Source organism: Falco cherrug, chromosome 6 (assembly GCF_023634085.1).
Source record: "Falco cherrug isolate bFalChe1 chromosome 6, bFalChe1.pri, whole genome shotgun sequence".
Classification (NCBI taxonomy): domain Eukaryota; kingdom Metazoa; phylum Chordata; class Aves; order Falconiformes; family Falconidae; genus Falco; species Falco cherrug.
Genome location: NC_073702.1, coordinates 89,155,711 through 89,175,852, shown reverse-complemented (window position 1 = coordinate 89,175,852; position 20,142 = coordinate 89,155,711). Strand labels below are relative to the sequence as shown.

Below are 20,142 nucleotides of genomic sequence, written 5' to 3'. Positions count from 1 at the left end.
ATGCAGCTAAAACAAAAGTTAGTAGGGTTCTTGTTGTTTCAGTTATTTGGCTAGGATAGAAACTCCCAAGGTTGGTTTTTAACCCCTGAAGGATCACAGCATTCAGCATCAGCTATGAATCATGAATGGGAGGAAAGGGAAATTGCTTATTTAAATAGAAGAATTGCTGTTCTCCAAGCAATGTCTTATGTGAAAAAATGGGTAAATAGGTTTTGGGGCAAGAAATTAAGGCATGGAGTAATTATTTCTCTCTCGTTGTTTTGATCTGCGGAAGTACAAAACGAATCTTACAAATACTTTTTGACAAACAATGTTTAAATGCCTTAGTCTTGGGTCTTCTGCATTATACCTGACTATAACATAAACTATAATCCCCAGCTTCATTTGCTATAGTTTTTCTACATCTAAGTCATTGATGTAACAGTTTTTTAGGAAGTGTGCAGTGTTTGGACTATAAATAGTTTTTTCTTTACTGTTTTCAAAGTCGCTATCACACCATGAGTTTGCTGCACATCAGGTTAAGTTTTGTGAGACCTTTAACTGCATGCATCTTATAAGTGAAGCTATTTTCTGAATCAGTGTTATGTCTCAAGCTTGGATTGAAGTGCTTCATCTTTAAGTGAAATGATACTGATTGATAAGAAGCTTGCTGAAAAGATGTATTTAGTAAAACCCTTAGCATGTATAGATTTGGAGACTTTCACACATCTTACGTAGCATAATACTTGCTGCACATATTTTCTGCTAATTTATGACATAGTAACTTTGATAAGAACTGTTCTGGATTCTTCTATAAGAGCTCTGTTTGCAGAGAGTAAGACCCTTACTGTTTCTCAGTAGCTAGAAGCCTGTGTTTGGTGCTTAAAAAAATCTTGTGATCCTCTGGCAGTTACATATTTCATGGCAAGTGAAACTTTGTATAGCTATATATTGTTTTCCATCTTAACTTATTTTTATAATTTTTGACCCTTTTCTTTAGAATAATTAACAAAACTTGACATAAATATTTTTCTCTTTAATGTAGACAACGTTGCTAAGTCGTCTGGAACGAATATTTGAAGTCTGTTTTCCTCCCATGCCTGTTCTTGAAATTGAAGAAGAAATAAGTTCCTTGAATCATTTGTTGGAAGCGGGTGAAAAGCAGATGACAGCTGAGGAGACTTTAGCAAATACTGGGTAAGAAGCCACAATGCAACAAACTAAAATTACATAGAAATGTGTCATCTTTGGGAAATTAAAACATACAGCAGTAATTAAAAATGAGTTATTTTCTTCAAGCATTTTGAAAAACTATCAATTAAAAATTGGCTATCTAGCAGAACGCTTGTTTTCAGTGACTGTGTATGCCAGGAGTATTTCACTTAGCATACCAACTTAGTCAGCAGCGTATCATCCTCTTTAAAATGATGTCTTGGATTTAATCAGAATATGTCTTATTAGTTACACTCGATATAAATTGCTATATTTATTCATGTGATGATGATGTCTAAATATGCCTTGTCCTGTCTGCTATGGACATTATTCTCCAATAAGAAGTCTGAACTATAGTTGTTCTGAGAACACTGCAGCTTTAGTTCCTCTGGGTATTGTGTTTGGGCGTAAGTTTAATTGTGATGCATAATAAGTCACTTGCATTAAAAACTAGAATAAAATATTTAAGGCTTCTAAGGCTGTTATTCTTGTTGATAACTTGATTTATGATGGATTGTATAGGGAACTGATGGACGTGTGGACAGAGCTGCAGGATATCCATGATGCATATGGACTGAGATACCAGTGGGGTGGCTCCCACAGCAACAAAAAGCTTTTGTGCTCCTTGGGAATCGACACAAGAAATATTGTGAGTCTGTCTGTAAAACTTGCTTTCTAAATAACGGAGTTCCTGAAAATGTAGGATCAGATGGAAGTCTTTTTGTATGAATGCTTGTCTCTTAATGGCATAGCTGCACTGAAAATGGCTTTTCATGACAGTCTGCCTGACAACTTTTTATAAGCCTTATTAATATTAAAAGTTGTATTAGTTTTTAACCATTGTGTTACACTTAACATAACATTAGTATGAGAGAATAAATGCTATACAAGTTGTATAACATTGCAATAAATTTTATCATCACAGGCACAGAAATTCTTGAGTAAATTTTTTGTTGTTGTTGTTTTATCAGCTCTTTACAGGCAACAAGAAACAGCCTGTTATAGTACCCATGTATGCAGCAGGACTGGTAAGCTTTTTTTGTGTGTTATTTTTTGTTACAGTTCCAACAACATTTATATAATGAAATATATTAAGTGACATCAAGCACCAAGTGTGCTGAAAGATATTTTTTGGAAGTATGGTTATGGCTTAGGCATCAGTAAAAATGCTAGAAAAGAATCATCAGATAAACAATTTTCATTACATGTGCAAGAAGATACTTTAAATGAAAAAAGTATAGATTTACTCATTTCATAAAGCAAGCTATTTATCTAAGAAGATGGGTCTAAGTTCAATTTGAGGCATTTTCTAAAAAAGAAAAAAATGAAGTAATGTATTAGTGTGTATGCAGCAATAAAACTTTTTTGTTGAATTTTAACTATTAAATACAAAGTATAGATGTAAAAATGTCAGCTTAAACTTGAAATGAGAAACTAGATTATCAAAAACAACAAAGGAGCACTGAAATTAATCAAAGCATCAATTCATATCAGCTCTTGTGGGAAGCCCTGGCACTAAGACCAGATGAACTGCTAGGTAGTTATGGTATTACATGAAATGTGTGTAGGAAGTTTTCTCATCTCTCTCGAGCGTTCCTCTTTGTACAACTGTTTCTGTGACAGACTGTTTGTTAATTGATTGCATCTCAGTATCCCTGGGTCAAGAGGGATGAGTGGTAATGCTTTGCAGTGTTGTTGGCATATTAAAAAAGGACCCATATATAAGTATCTATGTATAAAAGCCTATTTGTGCATACAAAAAGCATTGTATAGCCGGTATCGTTGTGTTGCCACAAGTGCTAGATAAAAATAATAAGCATAATTTAGATTTCTGTAGATTGAAGGAAAACTCAAGTAACCTAGTGCAGTAAGATCAACTGTTTTCATTTAAGCTCATATTCTGTAATTGCTGTGTGGCATTTCGGACTCTGCGATGTCTGTAGTAAAAACATTCAGAAGATAAGATTTGCTATTTTTGCTAGTCTGAGTAGAATAAATACATTTTTTTTTCTGGAAACCTATGTTTGTATATACACATACAAACACATGTACACTTTTCAGTTTGTGACTGACCATATAATATGAAAGGATTACAATGTTGTTTGGTGTATATTTAGCCAATTTAATCTGCAGGTTTATTTTTTAGAGTGCCTTCTACAGTCAGTTTCTATAGCTGCTGTTTTCTGATGCATCAGGGTCAGCTCACGCACTTTGGATGTAAGCATGGGATTCTGCTACAGAGAAATAAAAAAATGCTGGTTTCTTCCCGCAACATATTTGTGAGCGAGACTATGTTTGTACGCAGCATGTGCAGTTATTTTTTGCAACAGATTGTTGTTGCTAATTAATTATATGCTAAATTTTTTTTACATACTTCTGCACACAATAAGCTGGATAGAGATGATGGTAGGAGTAAAGTGGCTTGCTGCTTTCTGTTGCCACACTTCATGTGGTTTTCCACTGTCCAAAATAATTGATTTAACTGGTGGTTGAATTCTAAGCTCCCCTAATATGGTGTAGAAACATTTGTGGGGACAGCTAATCTTGGTGGCTGACGTCCTGAAATCATTTTAAAATTGGATTTGTTAGTTGCAAATCCAACCGTTTTATTTGGGGCTTCCTTTTCTCATACCTTACTGTTCTGAGGTGGTTTGCATGTCTCGGTGCAAACTTTAGTCTTCCTGTGGATCACTTTCTCGCCCTCAGTCTTATTCAGGAACACCAGAGGTTTCAGACATTTTTCATAGTACTGTCTATCTTTGAACTGTTTGTTTAAGAAAATAATTAAAACTGCATTTTTAATTTTAAAGTCTTTTAATGCATTTATTTCCATGTCAGTAATTATTGTTCTTGGTATCATTCTGCAAACTGATAATTTGACTTGTTTCTTCTGAATTTCTTAATTGTTGAAATGGAACGAAAGCACTTGTACCTTTTTAATGGTCCATTTGATACTTCTGGAATAGTCTACACACAATTGGGAGGAGAAGACGTAACCTTATCAAGTAACTGTTTCCTCCAGCTTAAATTACATTATCGAAAGTCGAAAGCAAGCTTCGGCTAAGTGCTGGGGTTTCTGTTACTGGCTCTAAAATGTTTCTTGGGCCTAAGGAACCAGGATGATTCCCTGCTCTGCCCTATCTCCTATCCCTTTCAGTGAAACTGTCCCAGAGAGATATGGCTACCCCCAAGCCCCTAGTTGAGGGTAGTACCTCCTAGTAGTGTGTGTTCTAGTTTTTTGCATCTGCAGTTCGTGGAATATATGTAAAGCGTGTGTGTCTGTGTGCATGCGTGAAATTTTTTTTTAAAAAAATTTATCTCTTTATTTATTTAGGGCATGTTAGAGCCTACCAAGGAACCTTTGAAACCAATATCTGCAGCAGAGAAAATAGCTTCAATAGGACAGACACCACCTGTATCACCAGAGATGAACACATGTACATCTGAGCAGTTCCAGGTAAAGAATAGAGAGCAAAGGGGGAGGAGAGGAAAAGAAAGAATGAGGGAAACAATGGGATGCCTTGCCTCTTCCTTCATGTTTAAAATATCTAGATGGTGTGTTCAAAGCCACTTGTATGTAAAGGGTAGGTATTCCCTGTGTCAGATTGAATTTCTGCTCTTGGATCTGCTTTTCATGTGTGACTGGAAGGGAGTCCCTGTGGTAAGACTGTAGAAGCTGGTGGCCAGCATTTTAAGAGTCCTGGTGATACCTACAATTACACAGCAGTTTGCTTTAAAAGGCAGTGGACAGTTACTTCCACAAATTTTAGGTGTAACTTTAGACTTATCCTTCCTCTGGATAAGGTTCTTCACCTTTGCTTTTTCTGGAGCTTATTTTAGGAGATTACTCTACCTGTTGGTTAGCACTAGGTTTTCTAAATTATTGTATTTACACGTATACTGTTCATGTTTTTTCCTTTTTCCCTTTCCTATCTTTTTCAGAGTAACATAAAAAGCCACCCAGCTGCCTGCAAAGAAATTCTGGGTACTGCAGTTATGACTAGCATAAGTGCCTGACTTTTTGATTTTTATGAGTTCTGCTGGCTCTTTTTGCCAGACTTCACTGAATAATTATCTGTTGAAGAGAAAGTTGGTTTGCTGGCTTCTCTGTCTTTTAAGTCGGATACAAAATATGCTCAGAGGAGTTTAGGAGTGAGCTTTTGAATTTCATCAATTCTGTTTTGTTGTTGTTTTGATATGATATTAGAAAAACACTTAAATGCCATGTGTGTTGCAACTTTGTGGTTGTCAACAAGCTAATGGGATATGCAGAGATGCTGCATTTTCAGTGTCACTACAGTGGTACTCGGCACATATTCAGAGAGTCAGCTGTGTCCCTCCTTACTACAGGTCTTGTTTAATCTGCCCAGCAGCTTTAGTTACCTGCTATGCTTGTGACTTCTGGTTGAAGGCATTCCCAAATTAATTATCCTTGTGCTACACCTAACCTTAACACTAGGTACTTCTGGTATAGTGATTTCTTTGCGCTTCTTGCTCTGTGCAGAACTCCGACTGTGACATGCTTGTGGTAGAGAAGAAATTTTTTTTGACTGTAGAATGAGCTCAGAATGAGGTTGTTTTATATAGTAATATACATGTTCGGTGATGTTTCCTATGCTGCTTCTCACAAACTGTTGTGGAACTGAGCAGTTGAACTGGATATTAGAAAAGATAATAATGATTATTGCAACCCATCTAAGCTGAAGAAATCACTTGTGTGATTTCTATATATGAACAAAGTAGGAAAATTTCACTGGCTTTCTGCAGCGTTCAAAGTTCCCTTTTTTACAGAGTGGAAAACATAAATTAAACCATACACCGAACACAGTGGAAAGAGCTGCAAGAGCCTGAAGTAGCAGCATCTCTGACGTGCTGTTTTCTCAGTTGCTTGGCAGTCATAGTGCTGAGTGCTGAAAATAAGAACCTCTACTTACCAAAGTCGTGTATCATCCTGCTGTCCCCCGCGTATGGATTTGTTCTTCTGGGTACTCCAGCAGTAGAATTTCTCATTACTTGTCACAGTTTGACAATGCTGTCCCATAGCTTGTTCTGACATCTGGCCATCTTGGTGCAATAGTCGTGGTCCATGAATACATACGAGAAGCTTCTATGGTATCTCTCTGCCCTTGCTGGCCTTAGGTTACTTTTTGTCAAAAAAAACCAAATGCTAAAATAAGCTTTTAGGGAAGAGATGAGTTAGAGTTCTAGCCATTAAGAATGCAAAGAGGCCACAGTTAAGTGACTTTCAGAAAGTTTCAGGACATGAATGATCAATTCTCTACCCCAGAGACCTAGTTTCTTTCTTGGCCTCATCTTCTGTTAATGCTTGGTGGCTTCAGTTTGCTTTTGTTCAGCCTTCTCTTCCCCAGGCTGAACAGGGCCAACTCTTTCAGCCTTTCCTCATAAGGGAGATTGGTGTCTGTGCATGTACATGTATGACTTCCTGCTGAGGGAATAAGATTTTGGAAGAAAAGACTCTGATGCTGCAAAAGTAGGAGTGAAAGGAACATTTGTAGAAACACAGAAGTGCCACCTAAGCTTTTTGGTGGTAGGCGAACAGAGGAAAGCACGCAGAGCTTTAAAATTGAGAGCATTAGAAGTCAAAAGAATGAGGAAGAAAGCAGCAAATGAGCTGCATTCATTTTTCCTAGTTATGTAAACTGTATGTTTTGGCCTCATTCTCTGCAGGGGTTCTCACATGGTTGGCTAGGCTGTGGAAATACACTGGACAAATTTCTATCTGAGCCATTTAGGTTGGAAGGACAAGGGTTTTGAAATTGACTTCCCTTCTCAACCAAGTTAAGTTACTGAATGATCTTTCATGTTAGTTTGTTGTATAAAGATGACTTTTGTAGACTTGTTCTATTTTATATTTGAAGATAGCATCCAGGTTCTTTGATCTGTTGTTTATCTTGACAATTGAGGGGTTTATTTCTCTGTTCCTCTGTGCTCGTAACTGTAAGGCAGAAACAGAATATGAAATAATCCCCTGATTACTGTTGCCTTTTATCTAAGCACGATGTCTCAAAGACTGCAGGTCTGAAGCAAAAGGCGCTATCAGGCTGCTCAAACAGGCAACCTTTGATTGTGAAACCCGAGACAGGTACCCTTCTCTCTCCCCCCATTTTTTTTTCTTTTTCTCTTCTTTTTTTTTTTCTTCTTTTTATAGCATCTGCTATAGTGAGCTTCTATACCATGGCCAAGTCTTCAGGCAGTGTGATTAAAATATATTCCAGTGCTTGTTAAAAAGGTTGCTGTCTGGATTTGATGTTGACTGCTTTCTCTTGATTTAATGTTGGCTTCTGGTGAACGTTGTTTTGATGTTTATTCACCTGCTTCTTTTTGGCTTTCTTGGAAAAAAGATATCTAGGTATTTCTGCTCATGCTATTGTTTCAAAGCATCCTCTTCCCTCTATTTGGGACTATTTTTCTTTGGTAGAGTCTACTGGTAGCTTTCAGGATAACTTTAGGATTTCTTACCTGCTTAGTTTTGCTTAGTAAGTTTTATATTGAAATAGAAATCTGCAGTCAGCCAGACCTTTCTAGAAGAAAATTACAAGTAATTCTTTTCTGCAGGTGCCTATTCCAGCACATCTGCATGCATCTAAGCCACTGGATTAGGGATCAGGTTATAATAGAGAGATGTATTTTACACTTGCTGGCTGTTAGGGGCTGAACCTTAATTAAACCCCATGGGGTGACAGTCTTCAAAACCACTTTTAATTACATAAGGGACCATCAGGACTTCTAACAATGACAGATGCAAACTACCATATTATTGGCCACCAGCCAAAGTCTCTATCATGGAACTGCTCTCCAGTTACACATATGAGAAAGATCCAAGAATATACATAGCTTTGTTGACAGAGTAGGAGAGAAAGATTTGCAGGTAAGAGATATTACAGAACTTATTATTCTATCAGATGTGACAGTTGCTTAAAGGTGGTGTCGGAGAAGAACAATTTTCAGAACTGTGGTAATTTTGCCAATGAATACACACAATTAGATGTATTAATTTCTTCCTTGTAAACCTTTTTCTGAAATGTTTATGAAGTTCATTTGTGGGATCTATCTAAATATTGACGCTACATTTGTATTGCAAGTCCTTCTATTTTTTACCACAGCTTTAAAACAGCAGAATATTTTTTTTTTCCTTTGTTTAATTTTCCTTGGGTAATTATTGGCACAAACACACTTACATTTTACTCTTTCAGATTATAAAAGCTCTTACATAATACCATTCTAAAATTACTGTGTGAAAACATCTCTCACTTTGATAAACGTGAAATACGATGCAGTATAACCAGCAGGCATTTTTGTTTCCTCTTTCTCACTTCCTTAACATTCAGAGTGATAGTCTTGACAGCTGAGTATACTTTTTCATTTCTGTACTGTATCCTGTAATCTAAGGTGGAGGGAGGAGTGAGAGCATTTCGCCCCAATTTTCAATATTCTTCTAGATTGGGCATTTTTCCTTAAAGCATGTTATTAAAATAATAGTTGTAAATGCAGTAGTCTAGCAACCTCACAATCTCTGAAAGACAAAACATTATATTCCCATTTGCAGGGTGTGTTCCCAGTGTCTGAGATTTCAGTGTTGTATTCAGCTGTCCCAGAATAGTTAGTTTTCTTTCTAGGACCAAGGTCACTAGAAACAGAAAACTTTCCTTTCTGTTCACTTGACTTTTGCCTCTGACCTCTCCTTTCACTTTGTTTGCTGTTGTATAAACAAGGGCTTGCCAGCATCCTGTATAGATGGGGTCCGCTTTACTTACCACCCCTTCTCTTTTGTAAGTTGGGGTCAGCAGAGTGTCCTCATCCCTCAGAGCAGACTAATATACATGGTACACTCTTACTGATTTGGAGTCGGGGAGCGGGCGGGGGGCTATGTCTCCTCCCCCTTTTAGGAAGAATTCATCCTGTCCTTTGTCCTCTCCTTGGCAAATCAGAAAATCATGTCATCATTAAAGGGAAGAGCTTAGCCAGCCATTGGTACCACACTTTCCATGTGATTCTCTTGCACTAATCAGTCCTGGCTAAGACCCTTGACACAAAATGCAGGGGGTGTTCTCCTCAGTAAGTGAGAATTGATAGGAAGTTATTTGGTTCCAATTTGGGTTCATTTTAGTCAGGGCAGAAAGCTATTTAGTTGTTATACTTGTCTCCTTTTTTTTTTTCCTCTTTATTTTGTGTACAAACCCAACCCCCTTTTAATATTAATTATTCAACTTATGAATTTTGTTAGGTTTAGATGTGACAAACTTTAAACAACCTACTGATGATAGTGATTATTGCTTCATCAGGTGTAGCTTTCGCACTGGTAACATGTTTCCATGCAAATCATTTCAATGCCAGTAATTTCATTACCAAAGCAAAGTAGAAAGTGTAGCATCAGCTCCTTAAGCTCTGTGGAGTGAATGCTGTTCCATGTGTGCTCGGTACTGGAAATATTTCCAAGTAATTAGGTAGGGAAGATTTTTCTAGGCAAGTCATTTACTGTAAGTAAATACAGAAAATTCCAGCTCTCTTAACTTTTCTTTCTCTAAACAACCGTCACCTAGCAAAAACCTCTGACAATTAGCTTAATTATACAAAGCTAGCTCAGGTTGCTACAGCTTTGATTAGTGAATCTGCCTATTTTTTTCCAGTGGTGGAGAACTGAAACTTTTAAAACCAAAACCAAAAACCTGACTTTCTAAAAAAGCGAAGAGAAGGTACATCTCAGCCGCTGGAGGCTTGACAACTAATGATGCATTTTGAATAATGCTGCAGAAAACTTCCATTGCTTTTCTTCCACAAGTGTGATTGTTCTGTTCGAAGTTGAGGGCACATCGTTTCCCAGTACTTCTTGACAGTTGACCTCACTGGGGAGAGAGCAGAAATTTGATGCACAGAAGTAGAAAGACCACTTTATTTCAGACACTTCTGATATTATTCCATCAGCTTGTGGCCTGAGAATACAGGAGGACAGCACTTGGAAGTTACACTGCACTTGAACACACTTTCCCTGTAAAGCATGGTCCCTGCTGCTTGTTTGATTTATCTGTGTGTGTGCAAAAGACTTAACGAGGAATTGAAAAGGCAAGGATGGGCTCCCAGAGGGAGTCAAAGTTTCCATGCTCCTCTTGTTCAAGCATTGTTACTAATGGTTTGTTTAGATATTGGAATGAGTTAATCATTAAAGGATGATAAATCACAGTATTATTTTTTTCTGAAGGGGGTGGAGGGAGGAGGGTGTTGATGGCTTGTCCTTTGCATGTAGGGATTATGTCTCTTAAAAGCAAAACAAACCAAAAGAACCATGGGCTGTTTGGTAAATAACTGATTTTATGTATAATCAGAACAAAGCATGTACAGACAGCTTTCACTAATAACCCTATTCTAAATTTGCCCTATAATTGTGTATACATAACTTTTTATGCAAAACGCCTCGTCTTCCATGAAAGTAATAGTAGTTTAACTTTCGACTATGCCTGAAGGGTTTTTTTATCCAATTCATACGTTTTAGTTAATTTGCAAATCCTGTCTGAGTTAGAAGTTACCTAATCTGTACTGTTCAGAATCTAATGGGATTTCCTGTATTAGAACACATCTACTTTGAATCTTTAGTGCATATTATGAAAATACACGCCTCCTAAAAGTTGGGGCTTGCTCATTTAGTTGTCTTTTTAGTATGTAGACGCTAAAGAATCTGTTATTTGAACTGCTTTGCATTGTTGTAACCTGAACTGACTATAAAATCTGATTTCTGACTTTTCAACTCTAGGAATCTCTACCACCTGTCCAGTTTGACTGGAGTAGCAGTGGCCTTACTAACCCTTTAGATGGTACGTCTCTCCGTAGAGCCTCTAGCACCAGAGCTAGAGATAAGAAAGCTACAAAGTTCAGACAAACATCTATCTGCTGATTATTTTTTTAAATACACACACACACACATATATATATATAAATATATATAATATTTATTTCTTACTCCTAACTTTGGAAATTCAGGCTTTCTTTCTGATTAACTGTGCCCCTATGTGAAATATTATGTAGTCTGAAAAATACTAAGTTAAGTATTATTTTAGATTCCTGCCATATGCTAGTGACACAGTGGCAATATTAACACTTCATTATGTATAACTGCAGATTATAAAGAAACTCTGAACAAATGAGCATTTTAGATTGATGAGTTTTACTTCTTAAAAGTATTTTTCACCAATGAACTATCTCTTTAGACATCCTTTGAGTGACAAACTTGTGTATAGTGGCTACTTCAAAGCACAATATTTTAACCACAAACTGTTTGCAAAAGATACACTTCTTGAGCTGAAAGTTTTCAGATTTACAGATAATTTTATATTTCAAAATGTGACTTCATCTGTTACCACTTTTGCTTACACTCAAGCTAATTATAGCTAATAGATTAAATAAGAGGTAGCTACAAACTTATTTGTATCTGTAAATGTATATAGTTATCGCATAAAAGACACTTCACCTATGTCTATTTTAATAGCAAAGTGAGTTGTGCCACTGTCTCCAGTCTCCAGAAATGCAAGTGCATGCAAAAGAAATAAAACAAGTTTTGGAAACTTGTTTGTTTGACAGACTAGAAACCTGTAAGGAATCTGATACCTTTATGAGGAGCCTGCTAACAGCAATTAGTTTATGACACATAAGTTGTTCAAAAGCAGGCTAAAATAAACTGCATCTCTTACTGCAGTGGTGTTGCCTCATGGTATTGTTTCAGAACATGTGGGATGTGAGAGTTTGGATAGCAATATCATGGTGCTGAAGGAAAGCCTGGATGGACCCTTTGCTGTTGTCTGGTGTCTTATTACTTCAGTCAATCATCATGCTTTCTTTTTAACAAACAACTTCTTTAAAATGTATCTTGGTTTGATTTCTGTTTTAGTACTAAAGGGGAACAGTATAACTTAACCAGTGAGGAACTGAATAAAAGAGTGGCATTTGTTACCATGTGTTCACACTACTTTAAGATAATCATAATTAATAGCTTAAAGCTGCTAAATAAAACTTTAAAGGTTTTTTTGGTTCTTTGCTATTTGGGGATCTGCTAAGTCTTCCTGATGAAAGAATGGCTTTCAATTTCCGTGAGGGGAGAAAAAGCCCACTATATTCTAACTGTCAATTGACCTATATATTGTTTCCCTTTAATTGATCACATCTTTCTCTCTGGGTCGTGCTGGTTCTCTTTCATTTTTAGATTGAAATAAATATCTCTATTTTAAAGTTACTAGCGTTGATTTCCTTGCTGCATTGTACATGAGGAAATGTGCACTGAATTAAGTTGTTAACATTTTAGAAGGTACAAACTAATACGTAAGCATTGTTTTCATGTCAATTTTTAAATTGCGTACTGAGTACTAATTATAACTTGCATGTTCAAGTGTGTGTCTTACCCCTTTTTACACATAAACCCCTCCCTTGGCTTACCTTCTATATGGCTGCCTACCAACACGGTCACTGAATTTCAAGCTAGTGGAGGTTCCACTCTTCTGAACCTTGATTTCTTTGGGCCCGTGGATGACAGTAGCTCTAGCAGCACCACCACAATCCCAGGTCAGCAGAGTGTTAAAACCAGGACTGTAATATTATAAACGACTTACTAGAAGCATGAGCACATCACTTGACTTTCCTATAAACAAGGAGAAACTTTACACTGCATTTCTGTAAAATGTTTTTTTCTACTGCATTTTTCCTTTAATCTGTGTCTTGTTTTCTGATGTTTTATATCGAGTGCGAAGTATTTGAAAGGTACTGTCAGCTCTGTGTTTTGTCACGTGCTGAAGGAATGAATGGCTCTTACGCTCTTGCAAATAAGATGTTAAAACACTTGTTTCAAGTGAGAAATTTTGAAAATTAACTTTTCTGAGCACTTAAGAAAAATTGAAAAATACTGTAAATGTGGTGATTCCAAAAAAAATGGGGCTTGTTCTGTCTTCCAAGTGAGTGCTTCCAAATTACAGGATTATGATGTTGTTTGGAAGTTTATATGTGAATACAAAGCCAGGGGGTTTAACACAACCCCGCTGGGGTTTGCCACTACCAGGAGGTTGTAAATTTTTCCTTTGTATGAACTAGTAATCTTAATGATAAGGTGAAAAAAGTGTTTTAACAACATTCATAATAGAAAATAAGGATAGTTGCATGTTTGGGGGACATTAGAAGTTCATTAACGTTAATTATATAACCAAAGCACTTTATCTGCAACTTAATCCCTTAGAAAGGAGATGAAAACACTACTCTCTCCATTGAATAATACATGAAAGTAATTTAATTCATTTATTGCGTGGTTTTTACATGCTCTGAGTATTTTGCGTGAGCTTGTAAAAGCCTACGCTTGGAATAAATTTCTGCAGGAACGTAAGGGAACATTTTGGGGATTTATCCCAGTGCATAGGTTAAGTAGATAAGGCAAATACTCTTTCACTACAATGCCTGAGGCCATCATCATAACTGTCTTTGAAGGTAGGGGTTTTTTCGGCTTAGTGATTTTAATTTTAAGAATCAATTTTTAAGAGGTGTGCTGTTTCCCCACATTTCAAATAAATGCTTTTAATTATTAATTGTATTTTTTATTTTTAAAAACCTGCTTTCAGTTACATAATCTGATCGTTGAAGGCAATTTTGTGGCATTGCATTCCAGATGTCGTCTTATTCCACCCTTAAGACATGTCATTATCAGATGAAAGATGGCAGGTTTGTCATGGAAGTGATAGGTAGCAAATTCAAGATGCTTGAGTCTTAGAGATTCTTTCGTAAGTGTGTGCAAGTCTATCAACATCAGTTGTCAGTACCCAGTACATGTACTGCTCGTGCAGTTGGGTATGTTCTTACGTCTTGATGGCGTGCACACTTGAAGAGATTACTAGAGGAATACTCTGTTAGCCTTTTATTGCCTTTTGGTTGTTTTTTTTTTTATGTTGTTGTTTCATCGAGTTATAGGTATTATAACCTTCCCTGCTATGCCCCATAGTGCATATTTTTGTCGGGGTTTTTTTTGTTTGTTTGGCTTTTTGGGTTTTTTTGGCTTTTCTTTCCTTCTGACTTGTTTCTGGGAAAGTCATTTGTTTCTTGGCTTGCAGCTCGTGTGTTTGTGTGTGTGTTTAGGAGCTTTGTGTGGGGTTTGGTTGGCTACCTTTTCTTCAATATCTCATTAAGGTTTTGCAGTGCTTTCCTTAAATATTCTCTAATCGTTTGAATAAAATTGAGAATATGCAACTCTTAAAGTTAAATAAAATAATTAAAAGACAAATTGTTAGATCTTTTGGCTTAAAGAAGAAACATTTATCAGTAGAAGTTTGTTCTTTCTCTGAAGACCTTCGTTTTGCTTACTATAGACCTATGCTGTATTCTTCTCAGTGTGATTCATCAGTAGCCAAAATAACTTTTTTATAAAAATTTGCCTTCTGCATCACAAATGAGGAGTTACTTGTTTCTAGTATGTTGCCACAGATTTCGTGTATTGTTTTATTTTTATGGTAATAGTTTAACATAAATCTTACTGAGTAAGAGGTCCCTAAAGTACAGTAAATTGAGCAGTGACATCGCACTACAATGAAAATGAATTCAGGAACATAAATGTGAATATCTAAATAATGTAACTTACAAGGTTGCATTTAACATTTGTTGCAGAGTTGCATGTCAAAGGACTCCTTATTTCAATTAGTTTTACAATTGGTACCTTAATGGGATTTCGCAGGCTTCTGCAAGTCCAAGTGTATTTCTTAAAGTCTTACTCTCCCTGATTGAAAGTGGATATTTTATGGAATAGTTGGGCTTTTTCCTATTTCCAAGTTCTGTAAACATCTGACAATACTTAGTCTTGGTATACTGGTCTCAGGACAGTACATTTTTGATGTTTTGCATGAAACTGGATGAAATTAATGTTGAAAATCCAGACTTATAAAAACGTATGTTGAAAGGACAGCTGATAAATTTCTAATCAACTCATATTTCAGTAAATCTTCTCCCTGCCCCACTACCTTCCTGCAGCTTAACCAGATGTTTTTCTTAATTTTACTTTTTGGTCAGCTTAGTTTCCCAACAATGAAAAAGTACTTGTGCACAAATGACGAATGGCCAAGACACAGTGCCTGGGGAGAGTTCCAGCAAAGCAGGAATGAGGATTATTAACCTTGTCTGTTTGCGCATGTAGTCCTGCAATTACTGGGTGGAAAAGGCAGGATAATAGGCACAGAGTTTTTATTTTTTATTTAGTGATCTTCCAGTATTTCAGGAGTACTTAAAAAATCGTCTTAATCGTCAAGTAAACTGGGTAGAATCATCGGCACATCAATTTATAAATGCTGGTTTTATATTGGGTAGCATGAGACCATCGTGTCCGAGTATCTGCAGTGTTTGTTCTCAGTAGTGTGAAATGCTTCTGTGTTGTCCGAACCAGCTAGCACTGGTGTTACACTTGTTTAGAATGCAGGTGTCTGTAACACATGATGCTTCTGCAGAAAAATTCTGTGCTGCTTTTGAAAAATACTAATTGTGGATGGCACATGTTCACACTTCATTTAAATCCGTGAAGCATGAAATAGCTGTAACTAGAGGAATATCACCAATTTAAAATGCTTCTAAGCAACAAAATGTGTTCTAATAGTCTTTCCTCTTGATTTATTTTGATAATTCATGGAGACTTTCTTAAAGAAAGCATACTTAATAACTGAAAATTCTAGAACTACTTCCTGCTGAGATGTGATGCTTGTTATTAAGCAGATAGAATTTTACCCCTACATACCTATCTTTTTGGATGCAGGTTTCCATTGTTTGCATTGTTTTCAGAATGACCTCTGCTGATAAAATTTGAAATCTGTTTGCAATGTATGTGATGTCAAAATTCAGCATTTGACTTAAGATACCTGAAACTAGCAAATCCAGGCTGAAACATCCATATACTTGATGCTTTATAAATACTTGAAAAATTAAAAAGGAGCATAGACTAAAAGTTTTGGTAGCGTTATACCTATTAGTATGTAACTTTTAATGCCATTCCACTTTGATGTATCATGAAAGCTGCTTTTCCTGACTTATTTTTTTTTTAACACAACCTCTTGTGAAAAGCAAGATGCTAAATGCACTCTAATGCATGCCAGTGTTGTGTGTAATCTCTTGTTGAAGAGTTGGTCCATGTTGACATGTAGGATTCTTTTAATACAGTTGAGTTGAAGTAATTGAAACAATCCATTTTAACCCAGCTGACATTTTTACAGGTGTTTCACTCTAAAAGGTAAATCAAATTTGTTTTGTTTACTTGTAGACTGAGACCTTTATGCCAGACTTGATCCAATATGTGTGTGTTTTGTAGTACCACTATAAAAGCTACTGAAAAAGGGTGGGGAGAGAGGACAGTGTTCCAGAAATACAGACATGTTCTGTCATGTTCTTTTCATGTATCTTAAAATTATAATTCAGATGTTTACAGAAAACAGTGTCTAGCAAGTTGGTCTGTGGCTAATTGTGGCTATACTTGCCTCCAACCATCACTGATTATAATTTTATACTATAAGGTGTGGATCCTGAGTTGTATGAATTGACAACCTCAAAACTGGAAACTTCCAATGCAAGCAACAGAGTGACTGATGCATTTGCAAGACTCATGTCCACAGTGGAGAAGGCAAGCACGTCCACAAGGTAAATACTCTTTGTTATGCTTTTTTCTTCTGTTTCTAAGGGTAGCATGAAATGTGAGAACTGAATGTGTATGCTATTTTAGGTCAGAAGTTCTTGAATGATCAAAAGGCTTAAATTTAATAATTAAATATGAAATCCATAGTGCTGTAGTTCATATTTCAAGTTATCGTAGAACTCTAAAATAAGATGGGAAACAGTTCATGAGCTGAACGAGAAAGATCACCAGAACCTAAGTTTAAAAAGCCTAGAGCCAGAGAGTGAACTGTAGCAAGTGGCTTTCTGAAGAGCAGAGCTCATTCCTACGAGTGGAGGAGTGAACTGACCCCTGCAGTTCGGTGACCTGGGACTTTAACAGAAGACCCTCTTCAGTCCTCTGTGATTTATAGATACGGAAACTTCCACAAGTAAAATGATAAAACTGACTAATAAGTGTGATGATACTTGTCCCTTCACATATATTTCTAGCACCTGTCAGAACTTCAGTGACCAAACATCAGGTTCATTTTGCTGTTGCAAGTGAAGGAACAAGCAAATAAACCAATGTAGTTGGTTTAGGATGTCCTTTCTGCTTCCTGGATCCCGTGTAAAGTAGTTCTGTACTTTTTTTATAGGTAGAACCTATATAAAGGTTTTAGGTGTCAGATATCTTCCTTGAAGTCTGACCTGTTGAATGTGTGCAGAATAGTCTCTCCATTTATGAGCTTGATTCTTTGGTTTGTTTTTTGAATGCATATCTTAGCAGTAGAATCCTGGACTGTCTGAACATGTAATTAATGCCAGTGCCCATTAAAGAATCACTGAGTGATTCTCACCAAATAAAACATTTCTGTTGTTGAAGAAATGTGTGCCTCAACATGCAACGATTATTAGTTGCAAAGCAACTAATAAATAGTAACATATCCTCACTCGTAAGTGAGCTTTAGGGTTTATTCGGCACTCTAAAAAGTAGATAGGTTTTGATGCAGCATAGCACTCGGGAGGCACAGTGGAAGAGGTGTGGCAAAGGTAGTAATTTGTAGTGTTGGGAGACAGCTGGCTTTCGTAAAATGGCTAAAATTATGATTTTCAAGTGCTCTTCTAAAACATATTCTTTAATTGAGAAAACTGTCTGGCTAGTGTTCCTGCAGCGAGAGTGTTCGGTGAACACTGAATAAAAAATTTCAACAAGCCATGAAATGTCATAGGAGAACCAGTAGAGGGAACTCCACACTTCAGTGCTGATTTTTTTGTGGCTCAGCTTTTGGATTGCCTATTTTTCTCTCCGTGGAGTGCATATACTCTTTCTGAAGATACACTAGTAGGAAAGTTTGACTTTCACTAATTAGAAAACATAGTTATGGTTGAAATATTTTTGTAATATATTCTGTCTAATTTAAAAGTAACCACAAATTCACAGCAGGACATACCAATTTGAAATGTACCTCTGTTATTTTTATCTCCTCTTTTAGATTTGTACCTGCTTATTTGCTTTAACATGTCTTAGTTTACTTTTTCTTTACAAAGGAACAGGGAAGCCTGCTTTGCTTAAATGAATGTTGACCTTCATTTTTCTGTATCGTTAGTTTTTGATAGGAGCGGTTTGGATTTTTTTCCAGTGGTTCCACAGCGCACCTGAAAGCTCTTGCTTGTGCTGTTAAAGCTCTTTATCTAGATGTCAAAGTTCTTCCCCTGTTCTGGAGAACATTGCTTACTGATAGGAAGAGGTTCTAGGTCTGTACTGCAGCAATATATCAGGCTGTAGAGAGAGGCTGTGGACCTCAGACTTGGCAGTTAAGTTCAGACACACACAAAGGTTAGGTGTTTTAAAGCAGCTGTTTGCAGCATTCAATACATTTTGTATGTTTTTGTAACTCTGAATTTTAAAAATTTCAAGTGTTTTCAATTTTTATTTCATGCTCTCCAAAAGAAAAGCAGTCTTTTTTTCAAGCTAGAAACCTTTAGAGAAATAAGAAGGATTTATCTCAGCAATATGCCAAATGTGTAGCAGTATGTTAGCTTTTTGTAATAAACTGGTTTTCTTTTGAATTTTTTTTTTATTCTTACTGAACTGAAGACTTTAAAATAGGAGTGGCTGGATGCTGCCAGGTTAACAAAGATGACATTCATGCAACAACCTGGAAATGTGGACTGTTAGCTATTCATGGTAACTGATCAGGGGAAGATGTGGCCAGTGGCCATATCACTTTGATGGCAACTTCAGTTGGGCTAAGGCTATCCCATGGCTGTAACTTGTCTGAAGTTAGGATCTTTAGGGTAAAGTTTAGAGTGAAAATACCATTGTTCAGCTGTAGAGAGCCATGTAAAGAGTCGTCTTTGTGTGAAGTAGCCCCATCTTTTGCTTGCAAACCCATTACCTGAAGCTGGAAAGTCAGCTTCTCAGAAGGAAAGTGTTGGGAGAGGAAGGAAACTTCCCCCTCAGCTGGAGCCTGAAGCCTTCACAGCAGCAGCAAGTGTTGAAGGTCAGGGATCCAGCACAGCATTCCACAGAGACTCGGCAGCCTTGCCGGGTTCCAGAGAATTGGCAGAGATCAAAAGCTTATCTGCTGTCTTTTTGAAGAAGAGCAGAACAGATACCTTTCCAAGAAAGGGCCGAAACCCTCATTTAAACTAGAAATACTGCTTGGGGGCAATGTTAGATGAAGCAGGCTAACTTTTAATAACAGAGTGACTGGGGGTTTTTTATAGTGCATTTCTCTAACCAGCTCGTTGTTATTAGAGCCTGACCTTGCTGGTGCTATCCACAGAACTCTTTGCAAACATGAGATATGACTGAAGTCCTGAAAGACTTGAACACTGCAGGAAGGGGTTGGAATGCAAAACAGAACAGTAAGGTGTGAGTGACACATGGACAAAGCATTCCCTATTTCTTGCTAAACTTTCTTCCAACGACTTTCCTGCCTGTCACGCTGGCTCATTTCTTGCAGCTTAGCGTTAACCTGCCTTTGAAAAGCAATCTTTGAGTCGACAGGTAGATGAACTGGCACAGGTGCTTACATAAGGGCATCCTTTCTGTCCTCTGTCTTGGGAGGAAATGTAATCTTAAGAGAAGAGATGGATGGGGGTAGTTTTAAAACCTGAATGGGGCAGAGACCTTGTTTTGAGCCAGGGCTGGGTCCTTTCATGGTTTAGTAATCAAAACTTCTGGTTCCAAAGCAGACGGAACTCGTAACAGCTGCCACTGACATCTGCTCACTTGGGTGTCCTTCCTGCATGCTATGGCATCTAGAAGTTAAGAGTGCATAACCAAGAGAAGATCTGTAACACCCCCCTACAGACCAGGGTTTAGCAAAAGAAGCTCTTAAC

At 37.0% G+C, this 20,142-nt stretch overlaps 1 protein-coding gene across 4 annotated transcripts in view; it reads left to right on the top strand.

Annotated features, from left to right (window-relative positions):
- AFTPH (aftiphilin) overlaps positions 1 to 20,142 on the top strand; it is a 47,436-nt gene that overhangs the window by 23,515 nt on the left and 3,779 nt on the right. The window contains exons 3-9 of one of the 4 annotated variants that reach the window (XM_055713041.1): positions 1,025 to 1,176; positions 1,714 to 1,840; positions 2,163 to 2,219; positions 4,526 to 4,648; positions 10,958 to 11,018; positions 12,673 to 12,756; positions 16,716 to 16,839. In XM_055713041.1, coding sequence (XP_055569016.1) covers positions 1,025 to 1,176; positions 1,714 to 1,840; positions 2,163 to 2,219; positions 4,526 to 4,648; positions 10,958 to 11,018; positions 12,673 to 12,756; positions 16,716 to 16,839 — 728 coding nt within the window. Of the gene's footprint in view, positions 1 to 1,024; positions 1,177 to 1,713; positions 1,841 to 2,162; positions 2,220 to 4,525; positions 4,649 to 10,957; positions 11,019 to 12,584; positions 12,757 to 16,715; positions 16,840 to 20,142 lie in introns of those variants that run through there. The other 3 variants (XM_055713042.1, XM_055713043.1, XR_008732679.1) reach the window with 3 other exon arrangements.